Source organism: Nansenia antarctica (assembly GCF_963989245.1).
Source record: "Nansenia antarctica genome assembly, chromosome: 2".
Taxonomy (NCBI): Eukaryota; Metazoa; Chordata; class Actinopteri; order Argentiniformes; family Microstomatidae; genus Nansenia; species Nansenia antarctica.
The window spans coordinates 22,716,996-22,740,293 of record NC_137675.1 but is presented as its reverse complement, the minus strand read 5'-3'; the positions used below and the strand labels follow the sequence as shown (position 1 = coordinate 22,740,293).

Below are 23,298 nucleotides of genomic sequence, written 5' to 3'. Positions count from 1 at the left end.
CAGTCAACCAACAGACAGTCCACCAGCAGACAGTCAACCAACAGACAGTCCACCAGCAGACAGTCAACCAACAGACAGTCAACCAGCAGACAGTCAACCAACAGACAGTCAACCAGCAGACAGTCAACCAACAGACAGTCCACCAGCAGACAGTCAACCAACAGACAGTCAACCAACAGACAGTCCACCAACAGACAGTCAACCAACAGACAGTCAACCAACGGACAGTCAACCAGCAGACAGTCAACCAACAGACAGTCCACCAGCAGACAGTCAACCAACAGACAGTCAACCAACAGACAGTCAACCAACAGACAGTCCACCAGCAGACAGTCAACCAACAGACAGTCCACCAGCAGACAGTCAACGAACAGACAGTCAACCAACAGACTGTCAACCAGCAGTCAGTCAACCAGGAGACAGTCAACCAACAGACAGTCAACCAACAGACAGTCAACCAACAGACAGTCAACCAGCAGACAGTCAACCAGGAGACAGTCCACCAACAGACAGTCAACCAACAGACAGTCAACCAACAGACAGTCAACCAACAGACAGTCAACCAACAGACAGTCCACCAGCAGACAGTCAACCAACAGACAGTCCACCAGCAGACAGTCAACCAACAGACAGTCAACCAACAGACAGTCAACCAACAGACAGTCAACCAACAGACAGTCAACCAACAGACAGTCAACCAGCAGACAGTCAACCAACAGACAGTCAACCAACCAACCAGCAGACAGTCAACCAGCAGACAGTCGATGCCACAACAGACTAGTGTATCCTAGGAACGCAGTATTGGAGGTGACACTGACTGGGGTTGGATGTAAGTTACATAACACCACTCTCAAGCTTCCCCACAGCAGATCTTGATTAAGGTTATTATTTAGTAACGTGCGTCCTCCTCTCCTTCCCAGCCTTCCTCTGTCCACTCTGTCCCGAGGACCCGGCGGCTGTGCGTTCCTTCATCCTCCTCGCACGCTACATCTGTGACAGGACAGACAGACCGCCCTGGGCCGGGCTCTCGTCTGACTGTCTGACCTGCCGTCTGCCCTGAGCGCACACACACTCACAGGCACACACGCGTGCATACACTCACAGGCACACACACTCACAGACACACACGCATGCATACACTCACAGGCACACACGCGTGCATACACTCACAGGCACACACACTCACACAGACACACACGCATGCATACACTCACAGACACACACACACACACACACACTAGCATGCATACGCTCACAGACACACACACACACACACATGCATACACTCACAGGCACACACGCATGCATACACTCACAGGCACACGCGCGTGCATACACTCACAGACACACACGCATGCATACACTCACAGGCACACACGCGTGCATACACTCACAGACACACACGCGTGCATACACTCGCAGGCACACACGTGTGCATACACTCACAGACACACACGTGTGCATACACTCACAGACACACACGCGTGCATAGGCTCACACACACACACACACACACATGCCTACACTCACAGACACACACGCATGCATACATTCACAGACACACACGCACACACACACACACACACACACACACGCATGCATGCATACACACACACACACTCACACGCACACACACACACGCACACGCACACGCACACACACACACACTTACATTCTCAAGCAGATTCAGAGCTCCAGCTCGATAAATCAAAAATAAGCGCGCAAGACCATCTCAGAAAGGGGTCGGCAGGGGCGGCAACTTTTTTTGTGTTTGTTTTGTGGTCGGTGCTGAAATTCCTGAAGTATTTCTATTTCTTGGCCTGTCTGGGGGTTCAACTGATCACTAAAAATACTGGAACGAACAGGGTAACCAAATACATCAATCATTGACAACAGAAAAGACGGAAGATGTGGAAAAATAAGTCAGTTCAGACACAGAGGTCAGTAGTTTAGTAGTTTACCCCTGGCTGTAAACTGTGTGATGTGACAGTGACAAGCGATGACATGAGAGGACCCAGGTCACCTGTTAATGATGATGACACCAGCAGCACGGCCCCCTGCGAAGACTTCTGGCTTCTCCCCTGGTGTCCGGTGTCATCAGGCTTCCAAACGCAGCAAAGAGACATCAGCACACGCAACCTAAGAAGCAGACAGGCCACCCTCATGACCCAGTCACGACCTTGTGTCCTGCAACTGACACCATCTCCGCGCATGATCACACCAGGACTTTGCCACACTTTACACCCAACTTTACACCCACTTTACACTGCGTGTGTGTGTGTGTGTATGTGTGTGTGTGTGTGTGTGTGTGTGTGTGTGTGTGTGTGTGCGTGTGTGTGCGTGTGTGTGTGTGTGTGTGTGTGCTTGTTTTAAACCAGAAGTGTTGCAAGTACTACTACACCAAAAGAGATCCTACTCTACTTAACATCCTACTGTACTGTACTGTACTTTCTTTTTCATGCTTTATGTCTTTCGTATGTCCCGTCAAAGTGTTTTAGAAAACAAACAAGCTGAAAACAAACTAACAGTGTCATTTTCAACCTCAGAGTTCAGATCAGATGTACACTAGGGCTGCACGATTAATCGATTTTAAATCGAAATCGCGATTTGAAATGACGCGATTAGCTAATCGCAAAGCCTGCGATTTGCCTGCGATTTTTTTTTTTTTTTTTTACAAATATTTTTTTTTTTTTTTTTTTTTGCCATTTAGCAGACGCTTTTTTAATCCAAAGCGATTTACAATTACGAATTACAGGGACATTCCCCCTGGAGTAACTGAGGGCTAAGTGCCTTACTCAAGGGCACACTAGTAGTGGTGTGGTTTCAGGCGGGATTTGAACTCACAACCTTCCGATCACAAGTCCAACTCACTATGTGTTTCTCAACCCTCTCCTCGGGGCGCCCCAGCCGCTCCACATATTTGATCTGTTCCACCACCAGCACACCTGATTCAACTAATCAAGTCCAAATCATAATTGCTTTGGACTTGATTAGTTGAATCAGGTGTGCTGGTGGTGGAACAGATCAAATATGTGGAGCGGCTGGGGCGCCCCGAGGAGAGGGTTGAGAAACACCACTACCCGTATGGGATACGTCATACAGCGCGTCGGATTCAACGTCAATGAACGTCAACGTCAATGAACGTTAAAAAAAAAGACACTTGTTGAGAGAAACAAAATGGTGTTGCTGTTTAAAAAAAACATAAATAAATATGTTGTCCCAATTCATATCTTTTAAGTTCTCATCCTTGCATGAGAATTAGAGCAGTTAATAGTTTGATGGTATCATGTGGTAATGCTCTCTGAAAATAGGTGATAGATAGATTCATCCAATCACCTGCCAAGTATTTTTTGAAAGTACCTGCCCTTTTCCAAACAGCTTCCAATTAAGCTTTCCTAGATGGTTGTGTGAAACAAACCACCTGAGTCAGGTTAGTAATGCTCCATCACGTTTTAATCTGAAGCTTGATTTTAAAGCAACCCAACTTTAAAGCAACCCAATGTAAGTTTAGTTCTTTCACTCGTAGCTCGGGCTGTGGGGGTGCTAGAGGAGGGAGCCTCTAAGTCCCCTGAAGACGTACAAACAAACTGCACGTTGATACGACCTTCCTAGCCGGAGATATGGCCACACTTTACAAAAACTCCCCTTTTTTTTTTTTTTTTTTTTTTGCTATTTTAAAAAAAAAAAATCGCAAATTAATCGCAATCGCGATATCTGTCCAAATAATCGCAATTCGATTTTTTCCCCAAATCGTGCAGCCCTAATGTACACCCTGTTTTGCATCCTCTGCTGAGAGAACAGGATACGGGATACGTTCAGCCTTGACAATACCAGTGAAATCCAAACATAACTCTTCCAGCGTTCCAGTCTGAGAGAACCCACAAGCCGTGTGAGAAAGCTCTGTCTGCTGCCAACTCCCCCCAAAACATATAAATCACATTGAAGACATATTGGAGATTTTAGCTGAGATATTGTGTCATGGCCAAGATGAGAAAGTTGCCCCCCCCCCCCCACCCCGCACTCCATTTCAAACTACATAATTGTCGCTCACCATGTGCTGTCAACTTTGCACAACAACTACACTCTTTCCACGGCTGACTTGTCTTCGCTAAGTGGAAACGAAAGAGAACTCGATATCAACCAACTGCGTGTACCCCACAGTCTCAAGACGTACAGCTCACTAGACATCGCCAACAACTCATGCTTGACAGTTAAAGCTAAAAATATTATTCCGTATCGTATAATATCACTCCTCCAGATATCACTGTCGATGACAGTGTGCCATCACTATTGAGGATAGAATGGATTTGGCAGGTGGAGTTCCTCTTTCATCGCTCTCCAGTGTGTGTAGTATCTTTGATCAGGGGCGGCTGTGGCTCAGGAGGTAGAGCCGGCGTCTAATGATCACAAGGTTGGTGGTTCGATCCTCAGCTCCACGTGTCCAACATGTCCTTGGGCAAGACACTGAACCCTAAATTGCTCCTAATGAGCGGGCCACACATCCTGTAAAGCTTGCCACCATTGGTGTGTGTATAAGTACAGTCCATTTGATCATAGTGGACGAGCAGGTCATGCCGACTCTGGAAATCGAGTACAGTGGACCAACATCAATGTGAAACACATACAGTGCCTTCGGAGTGTCATAGCAAAGGGTCTGAATACTTATGTACAGTATATGAATTTGAGTCATGTTGAACTGTATTTCCTTGAACTGTGTGGTATATTACCTTGTTGGTTATAAATCAAAGAACAATTCTGAGTTCAAGACTATTTATTTAAAGTACAAAAGTATACAGATATCAAAGCTGGATTCTGGTCTGGTCTGCTCTGGTCTGGGGTGAGGTGGATAAGAGGCCGGTCTGCCCCTGTGCGAAGGCCTTTATGTCTTTTCGTATGCAAATATCTACCACAGACCATGGCCTATCACCTTCACTAGAGATGGTCAAGGGGTGAAAAGGGGAGAGCCCAATATGATGTCACCTGACCAGGCTAGGGCAGATTCACAGGAAGTCATTCCTCAGCCATAAACCGTCATTCTACAGTTTTCCCTAGCCTTCTATCCAAAAGGGTGTGTGTTTACAAGGTGTCATAAAACCCCCATTTTCAGTAGAATCTTACAGAGACAAAAGCAAGAATACAGGCCCATTATTATACAATTCATAGTAAAAATATACTACAACTGTATTTCAATTTGATTAATAAATGTACTTTATTAAAAACAATACATTTACAAAAACGTGTTTTCACAAGCACGTTGTGCCGACGCTGAACATCATAAATTAATAAAAACATTTTTATTTTATTTTTTAAATCTGCCTTCGAGCATTGTAACTGCCAATGGCCCCTGGTCATAGCATCGATTAGATTTTCTTATGATGACTATTGGATAGACAAATGTATTTGTTAAATGCCAAAAACTTCAAAATGTAAATATTAAGTACCCAAGATGGACCATCATCAATGTGAAACACATAAAAACTCGCTCATAAACTGCAGGATTATAAAACAGAACATCCAACTCCTGCAGTCCGAGAATACATCTAGAGACTGTCTCAATCAGGTCTTTTTGGGGTAGCTGGTGACGAGGACAGGGTAGCTGTGCTCTCACTTAACACAAGCAGGCCTCCTTTGAAAGAGGCTCCTATTCTCGTTATTGAGCCATCAGCCATCAATAGGTCCAGCCACGGCCACGGTCCGATCCATCAGTCCAGTAATGACGGTGGCCAGACGTGGACAGATGGACAGACATGAGTAATCTACCGGCCGCCCCAGACAGACAGACCCACTTTCCCAGGTTATAAACGCATAATATGGAATTAACAGAATACCTCCAGGGATATGGAATTAGCAGGCCGCCTTTCTTTGTGCAAAGTGGCCCGGGGGCTGACTTGAGTGCAGGAGCGGGCTCGGTAAGACGAGTCCTCTGGGATCGCAGACGCGTCCTTGATGTCCAGGAGACTGCATGGAGCCCAGAGAGGGGTGATGGATCGGTTCCAAGAGGCCCCACTGTTTAGAATAGGCAGACGGAGCGTCACCCTGCGAAGGCCCGTAAGTGATGGTGTTCTCTCTCGCCTCCTAGTTCCTCCTCTACTACACCCTCTCTGACTCGCTGGTGTGGTCTCCCTGTCCTCGTCCACCGCCGCACCACTAAGGCTCCCTGTAGTTCTTGGCGGTGGAGGCTGCAGCTCTCTGGGGCCTCCTGGCTGCTCTGCGTGTGCCTGCAGCCGGTCCAGACTTCTCTTTCTTTTTGAGAATGTTTATTTTGGTCCCCTATACAGTTCACAATACAGATATAAGAAAATGTACATAGTCACAAGGTTCAATTCATTTTGTGTACAATCTGTCCTGTTGTCTGTTGCCCTGATTGCATTTTGCAGTTACCCCTTGTGGATGAATAAATTAATTAACCACATTTACATGTACTTGGTCTGAGTTTGAGACCTAGATGTTACATTGACGGTGAGACCTCAAAATGATGATCAGTACTACAATATTAAACACCACTATCAGCTGATCATCCCTTTCCCTTTCCCTTTCTCCTCGTCCCCAGTTTCACCCCTAGAGACTAGAACAGTATCTCGACGGTCTCACCTTCTTTGGCTTGGCTTTCTCCTTCACTGGTTGGGGTGACGGAGGGGGTATGTCTGGGGACGTATCTAAGGTACGACACAGAGTCAGAAAAAAACTTCTCAGAATACATGTTTTACACACTCAAAAGCTGTCTCCTGATGTTATTACAGGCCTTGTGTCATTCCTATATCAGGGTTATGAGGGCATTAAGACACTACACACTGAGGACGTGGAGCAGGCGCGGATCTATGGGTGGGCCTGGGTGGGCCTAGGCCCACCCAGATTGACAGCTGGCCCACCCAGTCAGATTCATAAAAATACATATTTTTTAATAATAAAATATTTTTAAAGTTTAATTTTCACTAACTAACTGTAATGTGAATAGTTTTGTCTTGCGACCGTCATTGCCACCGGCTTGTGAAGAACTGGTAGGACTACACCGTCGGATCTGTCAGCCATGGAGGAACCAGCCACTCAACCAAAGCTGGTAACATTCCCTACTACCACTATAATAGATGGGAAATCGCGCTCCTTCAGTAGAAATTGGTACGAGAAGTTCAAGTGGATGGAATATAGTAATGAAAGAGACGCTATTTTTTGTAAAGTGTGTCGACATTTCCCAGAGGCGCACACGGAGTTCACTTTTATAAGAGATGGATACAAAAATTGGAAACGTCTCCGGCAGGCCTGTGACAAACACGAGTCTAGCAAGCCGCATGCTGTTGCCCTCACCAAGTTGGATGGGCAAAACCATGGACCCCAAAGCCGTGGGACAGTGTTAAATCAAATGCACGGTGATGCCGTTTCATTCATAGAGCGAAACCGGCAACACGTTAAAGTTGTGTTAGACATTGCTATGTTGTGTGCCAAGTTGGAAATTCCACTTAGAGGTCACAGAGAAACGGAAGAGGCGCTCAATAAAGGTAATTTCTTGGAGCTATTCAAGTTCATGTCAAAATATGATCCAGAAATTGAAAATAGACTGAAGGAACTGCCTCGAAATGCCACGCTCCTAAGCCATCACATTCAGGATGAGCTGCTTGAGGCTGCAGCCTCACTGCTAATTCGAAAGATAAAGTCTGAACTGCATGAGCAATCCACATATTATGCCATACTTGCGGATGAGTATAAAGATCTATCCAAGCGCGAGCTAGTTGCTGTCTGTATTCGATTCATTCATGGAGGGGTAATTAAAGAACGAGCAGTAGGCTTTGTGGAAACTGCGGAATTGTCTGCTCAAGGAATATCACAGAGGATCCTAGTGTGTATTCGTTCATTTATTTGTTCATACATTCATTTATGTACCTATATATTTATTGTTAATTCTGTCAGACTTGGTCCTCCATAGTTGATGGTTATTGGTTAATTCATTGAATCGCGTGCGCTTGAATGCCTTGCGTGTGTGTATTATAATAACTTGTTTGGCTGTCCGTTGCATTGGGTAGACAGGTACTTTATTTATTTTCCGTTCGTTTCATGGTCTGCATAGTGATCTCCTCCAGTCCCTGCGAATATTTTGCGTGTGTGCATGCGTGTTGGTCGTACCCAAATGTTTCGAGCACCCACGGGCAGAAACATAAATCGGCGCCTATGATCGCGAGCCCGGTTGTGTTCCATCCATCTGGCTGCTCATACATAGGTCTAAAACGTGCGGTGATGAGTTTCACTCAGGCCCACCCAGATTTTTCCAGGCCTACCCATCAGCCACTTCTGTATCCGCCACTGACGTGGAGTTAGCATACATGTGGTGTCTGGGGCGGGGAGTCTTGGCTTGGCGGGAGGCTGTCTGCTGTAGTCAGTCACTTTGGGTTTGGGCTTCCTGCTGGACTCTCTCAGCCAGCTGACCTCTGTCATGGTGTCAGTGTCTGTGTCACTGAACAGATGCTTCTTCACCTGGCGCTGGAACCGATGAGAGGCAGACACACGCACACACCACACACAGACGCAGATTAAAACCTACAGTAACAGACTGTTAATAAACACTGAGATGAAAACCACATACACAAACATGCTTGCGTGCGCACACACACCTTGGGCTTCACAGCTGGGCTTTTCTTGGTAGCCCAGGACTCTCGAACGGCACTAGAGAAAAAAACACTAAATCACACATTCATTTCATTTCAGGGATTCTTTCTGTAACATCGAGGAGCACTGTGACCAACACAGGTAATCTTACAAATGTACCATAATCACATACTGCATTAGTCCTGTCCTACCTGCTGTCTATGGCAGAAGTTTCAGCAGACTTTCTCCTCTTCCCCTTAAGGAAGAAGGGAAAATAAATCATTCTTTACAGGTAGAGTACTGTACATGATGTGAATGACATTATTAAAGGTCCCATACTTTTCCTCTGCTTGTGCACATACATGTGGGTCTCTGATGGGCCTACTAACACACAAACTGTGAAATAAAACAACCCAGTCAGTTTTTTGTGGGCTGCCTATTTCAGAAAACATGCAATTCAACAAGCCATTCCGATTCTATTCCGATCCTATGTAAAGTGGGATCTCATTAGAATTATACCGCCCCCCATCTGAGTATCTCCGCCCACGGCTGCAGGATCCACAATAACGTTTAAGGTATTAGTTTAACGACACACGTGTGAAAAATAAATGGTCAAACTGCAGGAATTCCTTTGCTTGGCAACGTTGTGTTACTTTGATTAGCCCCCAGCAGCTAACTTGCTCAGATAATAATAATAAGCTGTAGTAGCTGGGCAGTGTGTGTAAAGTGAAGCACAGGCTAATACGACCATTCTGTATTTACAAGCTTTTGGTAACTCACAACATAAGTTACACTTGAAGTAAAATGTTCTGTGTAATGAGGAGTGTATTGAGGAGTTCCATCAGTGTGTTCAGTGTATTGAGGAGTTCCATCCTCAATAATTGATTGAATAAATTAACCGTAACCATGGTATCAAGGAGGCAAGGCCGGAAAGCCACAACCAGTTCTGGAGTGGGGCATGGGGAGCAGCTGCTCATTTGCATTTAAAGCTACAGACTTGTGAACAGACTTGTGTACAGACTTGTGTACAGACTTGTGTACAGACTTGTGTCTGTAGCTTTAAATGCAAATGAGCAGCTGCTCCCCACGCACTGCCCAGCTACTACAGCCCATCGAGAACAGGACTGAAACAGAGAAGTATAGAGGCATGCTAGAATGCCTTTAGGTTAAAATTTGAGTGTTTGCAAAAAACTTCAAAGACATGTTTTGGGGACTCCACAGACCTATATTATATACTTGTTGAAAAGAGACCTCATCAAGTACTGTAGTGGTGAAACATGGTCAAGGCTTATTTACCCCAGTACTCATCGGTGTGTCCACTGTGAATGCAAAGACGTCCTCTCTGTTCAAAAACAGAAACATGGATGAAATCAATATTGTAAGAAGGAATGTCTGTGCTCTGTACAATATACTGTTTATAATATTACTTTTCAAAAAAATTGTTTTAAGAAAATAGACAATACCCTTGTTGCTGTGCAGAGGTCCACTTGGAGGTAGTGTAAGATTTCATAAATGCAGGTGTTTTAGACGTCTCCTTTAATAATAGAGACAGAAACATCAGAAAACAGCATGTAAATGAATGTGAGGGCAAAACATAATCATTAGCAGCATCTAAATGAATATTATTCCCAACAATGGAAATGACCACATAATTATGTTTTCCAAATATAACCATCCAATCTATGAATACTCACCTTGGCAGGCGGCAACCAGCTCTTCTCAAAAACAGATCTACCACAAAACAAGAAAATTACAAAACACATTAATATATACTGTATCTATGAGCTGCTGTCTGGCAACATATTAATACTGACAGTTGGCAATGAATTCCCTTTAAAAAAAGAAGAAGAAAAAAACACTTACACACTTATCCCCAAATAGTCTACATTTTTTATTTTTATACCTGAAAAGTTATCCTGGAAAAACACTATCTGCAATTGATTGAATTCCCATGTGTGCTCTGTACCTGTTGGTGGGTGGAGGAGGCCAGCACGGAGGGATGAACTCTGCTGTGGCTTTAGTGGTGGTGGTCTCGTAATGGCTGGCGATCCTCTTCATCATGGTGCCTGTCACCTCTGCATTTCTCTGCGTGCCATAACAGTGAGACAACATGGTGAAGCTAAGAGACTGTTACATGCGAGTAGCAGTGTTGGTGGAGACAGCACTGTGGAAATCAGCATTAAGCATACAGACAGCATTGGAAACATCCTCAGACTTAGGGTTAGTAACTAACCCTAACCCTAACCCTATCAAGAAATAAAAAATAACTTCAAGTGAAATGTAATCTCCTTCTCCTAAAAAGAATGGTCCTCACCTGGTTTTTACCTGAGTTTCCCCCAGTGGTTTTGACCTTGGGGTTGGGTTTTGCCCTCTCCTGCAGTCCTTTGGCTGGAGTGGACTTGACTAAGCTAAGCTCTGGATCCTGACATTTTTGGGCTTTACTCCCTGCAGGCCCACCTTGCTCCTCAGGCCCTCTGCTCTGGGCCCCACGTCGCTCCCGGGGCCCTCCTCTCTCAACAGGCCCTACTCTGCCCTGGGTCTGAGGTCCAGTGCCCAGTTCCCGCTCCCTGACGACCTCCTCCAGTCGCTGAGTGATTTGGGCATGGAGCTGCCTGTGGCTGACTGAACCTGAGCCTGGAGCTGAGCCCCTCTGGGCAGAAGATGGACGATCCTGCTGCTGCACTACCAGCATAGGCTCTGATGGGAGAAACGTGTAGTTAACAACGGCTCTGATGGGAGAAACGTGTAGTTAACATAGGCTCTGATGGGAGAAACGTGTAGTTAACACCTCTGCATTGGGGATTTAATAACAGCAATTGTCGTTTTAGAAGTTCTGTGTGAATAGTGTGAGCAGTACCCCCCTGACATCTGACTATTATTTATGTGTACGGCTTTTATGACAATAACTTGTCCTTGTTTGAAATGGGTAACTCTAAGTAACCTCAGAATGTTTAGAACTGTATAAGTGTGCTATTCTTGGGTATAAATGGAAGGGGAAGCACGTGGAGTGTTTACCTGGTCTGGGCAGAGCCCTGTGGAAACTTCTCTGTTCCAGCAGCAGCTTCTCAGCCACCGACAGCTTGCAGCTATAGTAAGAAAATATGTTGTGTGTATGCGCGCACACAAGTATACACGTACACAAACCAAATCAGTGATTTCAGTTCCATACTACTGTTGATACATGAGCTCTACTATTAAAGTACCACAATAAGAACATTTGCCTGACCGTGAGATGTAAAATGCTTCAATAGCGCACTTACATATTTCTCTCTGTTTTCATGGGAGGCTGAGAGTCAGGCACAAAACTATGGTCTTTTTGAGAGAGCAAGGACAAATTAGGAACACATTACATTCACACAATAATTTATTCAATTAGGAGAATTGATGTCATGATGACCAAGTGATCAGTAATAAATACATTTAGAACAGAGAGTATAGATTAGAATAGCTGTACCAAGAGGCTCCTCCTCTTCCTCCTGGTCAGTCTGAATCATCTCCACCACCTTGTCTAGTGGTATGTTCTGCAAAACAAATACAGACTTTAACAACTGCTAAACAACATGTCTACTACTACTGCTTCTACATCTAGACATTAGACTACTACTGCTGGAAGACTACTACTCCCCTCCTACTTGACTTGTGTTTTATGCGTTTTATTAGAGAAGAGCTTGTGAGTAAGGATTTAATTGTACTGTCATAAACTCCCTGAATCCCAGTACAACTTTGAAACTTGAAACTACTAGTTCTACTGTTAAATCTACAAATGATAATCTACTGCTATGACTGGTATCTCCTCTGGTGCTTGTATTAGCAGAGACTCCTGGGGAGGGAAGGTAAAGAACAGACCAACCCTGCGGTATTTCTCTGCCATTTCTCTGCTGGTGTCCTTCTTATTGCTTTTGCTCTGTGTCGGAGGTGCTACGACTGCATCCACCTGAGAGAAAAATACTATGAAATACTACAAAGAAAATAGTCTAGCTTGAGCTCAACTATTCAATTTCATATGCAACTGAAATTGTAAACTGGTGGGGGATGGGGAGTGTGGGGGCTTGGTTATGAGTGTTTTTAAACAGGTCCATGACTGCAAAAACATTCCATAAAATCAATGCATGTTCTAAACACGAACATTCCATAAAATCAATGCATGTTCTAAACACGAACACTCTCGAGTTAGAATCTGGCCCATAGAGTGGTACAGAATGCCCTACCTGTTCCCTCCTGTTGTAGGCCAGTGCACCAACAGAGGCAGCAGCACTGGAGGTTTTGGCCGCTCTCAACTCCCCCAGGCTGGGCTGCCTCTCACACGAGCTGACCAGCTTCAGAGCTGGCTTCACCGTGGTCCTGCCGCCTGGAGTGGCTGAGGGGAGGGGAACCCACAACACAATATATTTTTTTTTATCAATCTAACATTTATTTATTAGTCTTAACCTGGTAAGTCAATAGAGAACCAATTCTCATTACAATGACGACCTGGCCAAGAGGCCCATAATTGCAAAAACCACACACACCTATCATTAAAGCCTGGGCACATGATTGGGAGAAGGAAATTCTTTAAGACGGAATGCATTGTGAGTAGAAGGAGTCAAAAACGTTAACGAGGAGAAGTAACTGAAAAGGTGGTGTTACTCTGGTCGATTGGACAAGAAAAGTACTCTGTCAAATTAAAAGTGTCAAGCCTGAAGAAGGCAGCTTTCTGCCAAAACGTTGATTTACCAAATGAATAATAAAACATCGGAGCATAAGAGTGTGGCTCTCTTTTTTTCTGCCATTTATGTATGTCAAGCCTGTCAGGCAGATGCAGGGCCACCTACATGCTGGCATGACTACAGTAACAGGGCTGGCGCCAGCCCCCCTCCCTCTCCCACTGCTAATGATGAACCTGGACTCAGACACCTTCCTCTTCGCTGGAGTCACCATCTGGACAGACACAGTGTGTGAAAAGAATTATAAGACCTTACTCTGATATAATACAACCAGATAGCAACAACAATAACATCTACAATGATATCCATAGTCAAAATTATGTTTTTCTAAGATGATATTAAATTAGGGCCCAATCCCGATTCCCTTTTCTACCCCTATGGCTCGTTTTCGAGTGTGACTCGATTTCGAGCCAAGGCCTTCGAACAGAGCCACAAGCCATAGGGGTTGAAATCTACCCCTATGAATTGGGACAGCCCTTCACGACGGATACGTCATCAGCAGTGGTTTAAATAGACGCGGTACGGATGACGCGTTAATATGTTGCCGGCGAAATCACACATCTCACAATGCCTTCTTCAGCTGTGTTTATTTCTGTTGCGTGTGCTATAAGCATCTTTTTTCGTTTGTTATCAACACACTGTAGTGTTTAGACGTTCCTTTTTTAGTCTCTTCCGTCAACAATGTCTTTTTTGTGGACATCGCAATAATGACAATGAATGACTCCAACCAAAACACAGAGTATTAACCAGATCTGTCAGCGCACGATGTTCCTCCAAAGATACCCGTGACTCAATCCTCAGCCACCACATACACACGAGTCCATCAGTAGTCATAAAGCGTTATCCAAAATTCACGTTACCAATGTTTTATGTTTATGTTTTGTTGTTGTGGTGCTTGTTATAAAGAAAAGGTCTATAATGCATTTAAATGAATGATACAAACCATTAATAATATTACATAATAACAACTGCTCGGATTAGATTGCGGGTGCCGCTTCATGGAAATAGGTCAAAATGCGCATCATGTACAAGTCAGCCTAACGTTTGATAGATAACTTTACATATGTGTACCATCATCCGCTGTAAAACGCCACAGGTAATAATTGATTTATTATTGTACATCTCTGAAATGCTCGACTGTCATGCAGCGTTGCGTTACTGTCACGTTAGACACAGCACCGACATAAAAGCGAATTTTTTTGTTATGCTTGTTATAAATAACAAGCATTGTAATTAGTGTTGTTCCGATACCATTTTTTGATCCCGATACCGATACCGATACCTGACCGTGCAGTACTTGCCGATACCGAGTACCGATCCGATACCACGGCGTTTGAAAAAACAAAACAAAAAAACATGTTTTTTGAGCCGCATACTCACCTCGATGTAAAATTATTGCTAACACTTAGTCTGGCACTGCTCAAAACCTTTGTAAAACAGGAAAAAATACCAACAGAGAGTGAATACTATAGAACTTTTTTTTATTGTCTACCTGGTATGGTGACAAGAAAATCAACCCCTTATAAAACCTGAAATGTGGCTCTCACAGATGCCAATCAGTGCAATATCCATTTAAGATATAAAACAGTCGTAGTAGTAGTGCAACAGCAAGTGAACATTTACAAACAAAATAACTTTAGTACTTAAAAAAAGAAAAAAAAAAAAAAAAAAATCGGAATTTGTTTTTTGTTAGTACTCGCCGATACCGATACCAGCATTTTTGTGCGTATCGGTGGCCATGCCGATACTAGTATCGGTATCGGAACAACACTAATTGTAATGACATTAAACTAAGAAAATAAGATGGTTAACATAATTTTTCAAGCATTGTAATGACATTAAACTAAGAAAATAAGATGGTTATCATAATTTTTCAAATCTTTATTAATAAGTAATTACAGAGAAAGTAAAATGACATTTCCGCATTGAATAGAGCTACATACAATTTCTGTAGATGATTCGCAATGCATCCTGGAATCAAGGGGTAGCGTACCCCTATGGCTTCAAAGCTAGTCTGGTCCTGGAATCGCTCGAACCGAAGTCATTGTTAGCCCTCGAAATTAAGCCATGGCTCGATGAAATATGAATTGGGATAGCCCTACCCCTAAACGTGAACGCGCAAAACGAAGCCATAGGGGTGAAAACGAAGCCGTAGGGGTGAATTGGGATTGGCCCTAGATCATTATAGAGTCACAAAACATATTCAATTACTAAAACACAATTTAGGGTGTTATGTTTTTTTCTTAAAATTAGAATTAAATTATCCATAAGTGCCAGAGTGGTCATTTACCTGTTGGGGTGCAGGATGGTGGGGTATCAGACAGGGAGCGCTGTTCCTCTGTCTCTCCACATCAACTACAGATGACACCTGACTCTCAGGAACAACAGTCTGTTGGGATAGTCTGTCAGTCACACTAAGAAACACTTCCAAGACAGTCATACAATCACGCAACAAATACAGTGCTGTATTTCTTGAATACTCATATAATTGATATCGGGATCAGAGAAAAAGTGACTTCTGTTATGTGTTTAACTATAATGAACTATATTAACTATAATGAAATAACTTTGCAGAAAGCTATGCCCTCCTCCTTTACTGACTTTTCCTAAATGTCTGTTTTTAGCACACCTTATGTTGAAAGACAGTTTTTCCCGGGGCTTCTCGTGTTAAGGCCTGTTAACGGTCATTCAGCTGTAGGTATTACGTCTCTGCTTCTCTGAGGGTTGACAGTGGCTGTTGAGGGAGGTCATTAAGATTCTGGAGAGGAGGTCATTGCTTACCTGGGAGCTGCTTTCATCCATAATGATCTTTACTATGGTCTTCACTACAGAGGTTCCACTCTTGACCACAAATGGCTGATGGGGAGACAAGAAGGTTGAGTGTCCGAGGAGGGTTACCACTTAACAATGTAGGGTGGGTGGCACAGTGCAACATTGTATACCTACAGTACATGAAAGGATACAATATGCACAAAAAAACTGAATACGTTATATTAAGCTACCCCTTTTACTGACATGAATGATTACTATCATTCATGTCAGTAATAGGTAGTAGTCTTATATTCTAAGGTTTCTTTGTATGAGATGCATCAACCTGGACCAACTAGAGTGGTGTGTGTGAACAACCACCTACCTTGTTCTTGATGTGTCCATAGATGTTCCTGGTGGCCCGCAGGATGTCCAGGGAGGAGCTGAAGTGGATGGTGAGGTTGGAACCCTCCACTCCGCTCACATACAGAGGCTCAGACAGCTTCAGCCTCAGGACCCTCCTCGAGCCCTCCTCTGGAGAGGGAAAGCATGGACGCACGCACACACACACACACACACACACACACACACACACACACACACAAAAAATAAGATTAGTTTGGGAAATGTCATTAGACACTTTCTTATGCAAATAACTTCCCCATACTCCCACATTCAACTTGAAAAGACACAAAGCATATCTTCTGAGAGGGCTTGCTAAAGCTTGTGAGGTGAAAGACAAAGTGTGTGAGTATGTGTGTGTCTCAGAGGAGGCTGTGTCTGTATACCTGTGACGGTATAACTGTGCACTTCGTTCTCTGGGATGCAGACCGTGTCCCAATAACCCTCCTGGAAAACAGAAACATCACCGAATGCAAATACTGTTAAAAAAATGTATGACAATGTTTTCAGCCCTCCCAGTTCAATTTAGTCACACTAAATCTAATTTTACTGATTCATGAATTCTGTCATGGTGGTTTTAGCTGTGTACCAGTGTGTCTTCATCTGCGAGGGAGCAATAGAAGGAGATGCTCTGGCTTCCCAGGTTGAAGTCGATCCAGAACTCCTCCAGTTTCTCATCAGAGGGCATCAGCAACTGTGGGGAAAGTACTTTCAACCGACATTTGACATTCCCCAAAAGAGCAGGCTTAACTCACAATGTTTTCTCTGAGCTATATTTTCTAAAAGAGCGTGAGCTTTTCAATATATTGTCATACACTACCGTTTCCCAGTACATTACAATGATGGCAATTCCAAAATGTTCAACTTGAACACTGAAGTAACACCCAATACATAAATCTTGCATTCTAAACCTGTACTTTTACACTTCTTAAACCACAGACTGAACTCCTTCACATTCACCAGAGGGGTGATGTCTTGATTTGATATGAGGGGACACTCACCTCATTTTTGTCCAGAAACACCTCCAGACAAGGATAGGATAACACTCTGGGGGCAGAGAAAACAACTATGATATGTTGGATTTCACTGCACTGGAGCACATTAAAGAAAGTGTCTTGCAGAGCGACATGGAATCAAAAAACAATCTGTCTGTGTACCTCCTACCATCTCCCTGCATCCCATTCACCAGGTTCAGAAATTTTCGGCAGTCCTGTAAACATAGAAAGGTTGTGTATAAAGAAATATTCAAATGACTGTTATGACACACTGATTTTTAAATACTAATTAAACAAGTTTAAGTGTTAAATGGGAAATGTTTAAGCTTATGGAGAAGCCCCATGGAGCATCAAAACATACATCATTTACTGGAGAGTTATAGACTGAAATGGGTGGCTACAATGGTGAGGGTTTACCGTCTGAAACTCAGACTCTTGAATCTTGGTAAAGGCACTAGCCACAAACTCCATAGTGAACCAGTGGTCAGCCAGCTCCTTCCTCTGAGTTCGAGTGGTCATCCTGCACAGAGCTTCCATAAGGGCAATCTGCAGGTCGTAATCTACACAAGAAAGAGAGAGAAATAGAGATGAAGATTAAGATGTGCCTTAAGCAGGTATAAGTTATGACTTATAAGACATGTCACTTATGGTTCCAAAATCAGACCGCATACCACCACCCTCCAGAATTCGACCAGCAAGCTTATTCCTATGGAAAAGACCAGACACACAAGCATTACTGAAATGAATACTGAATACTACTTTCTGGGGAGAACATTCACCCAGTAACTTTGTGTATATAAAAATCTACACAGAATTGAACGAGGCATGATGAGGGTATGCATCACATACATAACATCAGAGGTTTCCTGAGACGACAAGATCTTCTTTTCTTTCTTGAGTTCCACAGGGATCTTGCGCAGAATTACATTGAAGTTCCGAATAGCCTATGAGGAACATGGATTCAAAATAGAATACAGTGAGCTACTGTAATGCCGCCTCATTCGAATTCAGCTAAGAGAATTACAGTGCAGGAATGTCCAATTACCTCAATAATGCAAAAATGTATTACATAACATTAATTATGTTTATTGTTAATTGTGTTAGGGAAATCATTGTTCACAGAACTGTCCCTAACCTCTTTCTGGATCATAATGGGGACTTGTGGGTCTGCAGCCAGCTCACCAATGGGATGCAGTAGGGATTCAGTGACTTGATATGTTCCTATGTAAGGTACATTCATACATCGGAAACAGTTCAGAATTAAACCATAACCTCAAGCATACTTTGTAATAAGACACAGGTTAGTTAACAATAACCTTTCAACTAAATGCACACATACCTTCTTTGCTTGTTTCATGAACGACCTATTAGAGGAAAAACACAGTTTAGAGATAAAAGGAGCAAGCAAGCAGTGTCGTGTAACTTTTATTTCCAAGTCATCATAGTTACAGATGCAGATCCACATGCACAAATGTTGACTGTACTGTATGTCACTGACTACATTTAAAATGTCAACAAGTTACTCACCATTAAGGAATCAAAGAAGTCCTCTGCAAGGTTCAGTAAAGTCTCATGTGTGCTTGGCTTGATCCACAATAGCCTTGCTTTCTCAAACCACTGAACCATGTGCACACAGACAGAACAAGACTCAGTCAATCATGACTCAAACAAAGATAATATCATATTGTATGATACACGGTTGCCATGGTGTCATTACTTAGATGAAAATACTTATCTTTTTGACAAGACCCTGAGATACCATCGCTGACAGGCCTTGAGCTCCAGCTAGGATAAGGTTCTTCCCGTATTTGTGAAGGATGCTGAATCCCAAACAAGCATGCTTGACATTCCTGCGATCTAATTCCTAAACATGACAGGAAACGTTAATTTCCCACAACATAGTGTAGCTTACAGTACCACACGACGACTGGATCAAGTGTACAGGGACAATACCAACCCTTTGAATGAGTTTGTCCAACTTGGTGGGGAACTGTTTTGAACATCTCCAAGTTCTCCCCTGATTGATGTCATCTTCTACGAAGTCCTTCAATGCTGGGAAATCGCGGTTGTTCAGTGCTGCATCAACTAGCTTCTCCAACTAAAAACAGGGTATAAACCATAGATTTACCTGTTTATGCCTATAGCTAAACTGAGGCCATAATGTTTACATGATTAGCTACATGGTAACTGTAGGCATATACTGAATGTATCTAGTAACACATTGCTGTAGCTATCATCAGTTGTGGTGGTAAGCATAGAGATGGAACAATCTGTTCTCACCTGTTGATCCTGACTCTGATGCGACGCCATCATTCATCTGCAAAAAAAAAAAAAAAAAAAAAAACTACTTTCCTCTCAGGAAAATCGAAAAAATGCTAGTAAGTCTGCAAAGAACCAACAAGGAAACATGTATATCTTCCTGTAAAAGTGTGCTAGCTACATACTTGGCGTTAGCATCCTATTACCAACTGAGGAGACATGAAACGCGATACAACGACACACAAGAGACGTCTGTGTTAGCAGGCTAAGGTTAGCTAGCAGCTAGCTGATTCAGATCATTTGAAACAAACTTCTTCTCCATTTAACATCGACTTCAAAGTTCACTTGGCTAGTAATAGACGTATCATACAACTTTTGACTAGCGCAAACATTACATTATCGTCCAAATAGACACGTTATGTTATTTCGGTGTATTGTCAAATAGCTGTCCGTTTCTCCTCAGTCAGGAAGGCGCGGAGGGCGCGCGACATCTTCTGGCCAGTGAGTGTGCGCGCGTTTTTAGGTCGCTTGCGTTCCATGATTTGTTGTTATGGAAACATTTTACACGTGAAGTATTAATACTCCATTAATTAAATCGTGAACTAATAACGTATTACAATATTTCAATACAATTGGTTGGAATATGATCAATGTGCTTTAATTTAAAAGAACAAGAACAAACGTGAATTATGCATACAGGTATTGTGATATCCTTAGACTACCTGTAGTACCACCCCACGCCAGTAGGGGACCACCAGATGTATTGGGCTTGAGTTACCTGTTGAATAGCTGGGGTCCCAGATTAAGCTAGCAAGTGACCAGAGGACCACGTTGTTACTTACCGTTCTACAATAAATGGTTAACTTGAATAGTATCGAGTATTATAGTAAATGGTCATTCAGTCTGAGGTCTGTGATTACATCAGTTTAAAAAGTGCTTTGATTGTTTTGGTTTTTATGTACTGCTGTAACTTTATATTTTTTTTAAACATTATTATTATTTTTATTTTTTTTCATTCAGTAATATTACACAACGCAAGTCTGTACCACTATGGCTCAGAGGCCAGGTTTTAATGATGAGATTTTTGCCAGTCCAGTGTTGCCTATGGGGAGGGGTGCATGGGGGGCATGTCAGAGCAGAGCAGACAGTGCTGTCATCGGTGGGTTGAATAGTAGGGAGGTGGGGTGTTCCCAGTTGTTTACTGACAGTGGTAGAGGCACAGGGTCAGGTCAGGACCCAGGTTGTGCTGCTGTCGGACAGTTTACAGGGGAGGCTCCTCCCACATCCACACCCAGTGTTAATGACACTGAAGCTCTTCATCACCTTTCAGACATGATGGGTCAGCTAGGTGCTCAGATTGGCGAGTCCATTGTAACCAAGTTAATTTCAGCTGGTGTAGTTCACTCAAGTAGTATGAGCAGTGCACACCTCAACTGCACATCGCCTCCAGATCCTGTAACTGATCCTAATGTTGTTAGACAGGAGGTTCCGCGCGTTACTGTGAATGTAAAATCAGACAGGGAACCACCAATGTTCCGAGGTGATAGTTCTGATAAGTGTTCAGTCCAGGACTGGATTGACATGTCTAAAGCTTATCTGAGAAAGCAGAAATGTCCAATGCATGAACAGGCTGAGGAGATACTGGCAAGGCTGATGGGTAAGGCAAAGGATGTCGTGAGGGTTGGTTTGCGTAGCGATCAGACACTTGATGTGAAGCAGAACCCTGATCTCATTTATGATATCCTTCTCAAGTACTTCAGTGATGTGTCATCATGCCTCCCGTTGTCAGATTTCTATGCCACTCTACCCAGACCCAATGAGAACCCTGTAGACTACTGGTTGAGGATCAACAAAGCAGCTGATGTAGCTGATGAGGGCCTTCGCAGACAAGGTAGGAGGATGGAGAACATGGGTGAAGAGGTAGCACGGATGTTTGTCAGGCATTGCCCGGACTCTGGACTATCCCGTATTCTGGAATGCAAGGCTATTGAGGAGTGGAGCTCACGAGACATACAGTTGAAGATTGATAATTATCAGAGAGAGCTGAGAGCCTCTGGCAGGACCGGTAGTTCTGTGCCATTGAAGAGCCATGCCACCGCCCTCCACACTGTGCAGTCTCATCCAGAGCCTTCGATTCAGTCTGTGTCTGAGCAGTGTTCCACCCAGTACCCCCCTGCTCCTGCCCATAGTCCAGTGTACCACACACAGTGTCCGCCTTCTACCCTCATTCCTTCCCAGGACCATGCTTTAGGCCAGCTTCCGTGCCCCTCCTCCGCGACTGCTGTGGCCCAGAACACTCAGCAATCTGAAGACAGGATTCTTGCTCGCATTATGGAGAGGCTGGAGCAGATGATGGGGAAAGTGCAGCAGCGTGACAGTGCTCCTCGTGGCGGAAGATACCAGGGTGGCGACCGTGAGAAGGCCTGCCGAGTCTGTGATGACAGTAGACACACTACCATCTCACACTGCATGTCAGAGAGGCTGTGCTTTGTCTGTTTAGCCCCAGGTCACACAAAAGTTGAGTGTTCCACCAGGTCGTCCCGAGCACCTCAGCCTCAGGGAAACTAGGTGGCCTGTATTCAGAGGGAGAAAGTATAGGTCGCCAAGTAAACTCCCATTGTGAGGACGAATCTAGTGCTGAGACAGTGTATATAGCTCTCAAAAGCTCAAGTGATAACTCTGAAGATATTGTTTATCAGAATACGCATACAATTAGTGGTAGTGACAGCCTTTTCTACACACCTGTGACAGTTGGTAATACAGTGACTCTAAATGCTATGCTAGACAGTGGGTCTATGGCTTGTACAATGAGTAAGACGGCAGAGGGAAAGCTTAGAGAGGTTGGAGTTGCTACAGAGCATAACCAGTTCAGTTCAAATGTGGTGCTTGTTGGCTGTGGTGGTCGCCGTGTCAAGCCTGAGTCAGCTTTCAACGTGGAAATGGAGGTGTATGGCTGTAGGATTATGGTTCCCACTCTGGTAGTTGAAGGCCAGCATGATGAGTTGATACTAGGCACCAATGTTATTAAATATATCCTCCGGCAGTATAAGCAATGTGATGGCTACTGGAAGGCTGTGTCTACGCCCTGTCCTGCTGGCGATCCAGAATCGGAACAGTTTCTCTCGATGCTCGCTGGTCTGAACCGTTGGCGAGGTGACGTCATACCTGACAAGATAGGCACAGTCAGGTGCAACTCAGCCGTGTGTCTTGAGCCTGGTCGGGAGTACCTGATGTGGGGCAAGCTACCCAAGTCCACTATTGTGTCTCCTGGTAGCGCTGTGATGACAGAGCCCACATCGTGTCGCTCAGCTCCAAGAGGGGTTCTGGTGGCCAGAGTTGTTACTCCTTTGTGGGGAGACGGATGGGTTCCATTGAAGCTGATCAACTCGTCCGACAGGCCCGTCTTGGTAAGACGCAATGCCAAATTGGCCGACGTCTTCTCCTGCATTGCGCTCGAGGACATGGATGAGACCGGACCTGCTGAGGTCCCACTACTCAGTTGCTGTCAAGTAACCCCGTCCAGTGAAAATGCGGCCCGCACTGTTGATGAGGAACTGAAGTACATGGGATTGAGTGGGCTCGACATACACTCCTGTGACGTGTCTGAACAGTGTAGA

At 44.0% G+C, this 23,298-nt stretch overlaps 1 protein-coding gene across 1 annotated transcript; it reads right to left on the bottom strand.

Moving 5' to 3' along the window:
• Positions 1-6,147: 6,147 nt before the first annotated feature.
• On the bottom strand, positions 6,148-19,048 carry LOC308149969 (uncharacterized protein; the record flags this gene model as incomplete). The annotated part of the gene is made up of 23 exons (XM_080522846.1): positions 6,148-6,270; positions 6,592-6,656; positions 8,313-8,469; positions 8,601-8,652; positions 10,541-10,659; positions 10,889-11,271; positions 11,590-11,660; positions 11,835-11,886; positions 12,029-12,095; positions 12,783-12,922; positions 13,440-13,491; positions 16,059-16,133; positions 16,411-16,559; positions 16,814-16,874; positions 17,017-17,121; positions 17,429-17,474; positions 17,585-17,637; positions 17,840-17,982; positions 18,094-18,128; positions 18,272-18,366; positions 18,558-18,643; positions 18,762-18,786; positions 18,950-19,048. The coding sequence occupies 23 exons, from the start codon at positions 19,046-19,048 to the stop codon at positions 6,148-6,150; spliced, it is 2,253 nt and encodes a 750-aa protein (XP_080378972.1).
• Positions 19,049-23,298: the final 4,250 nt, after the last annotated feature.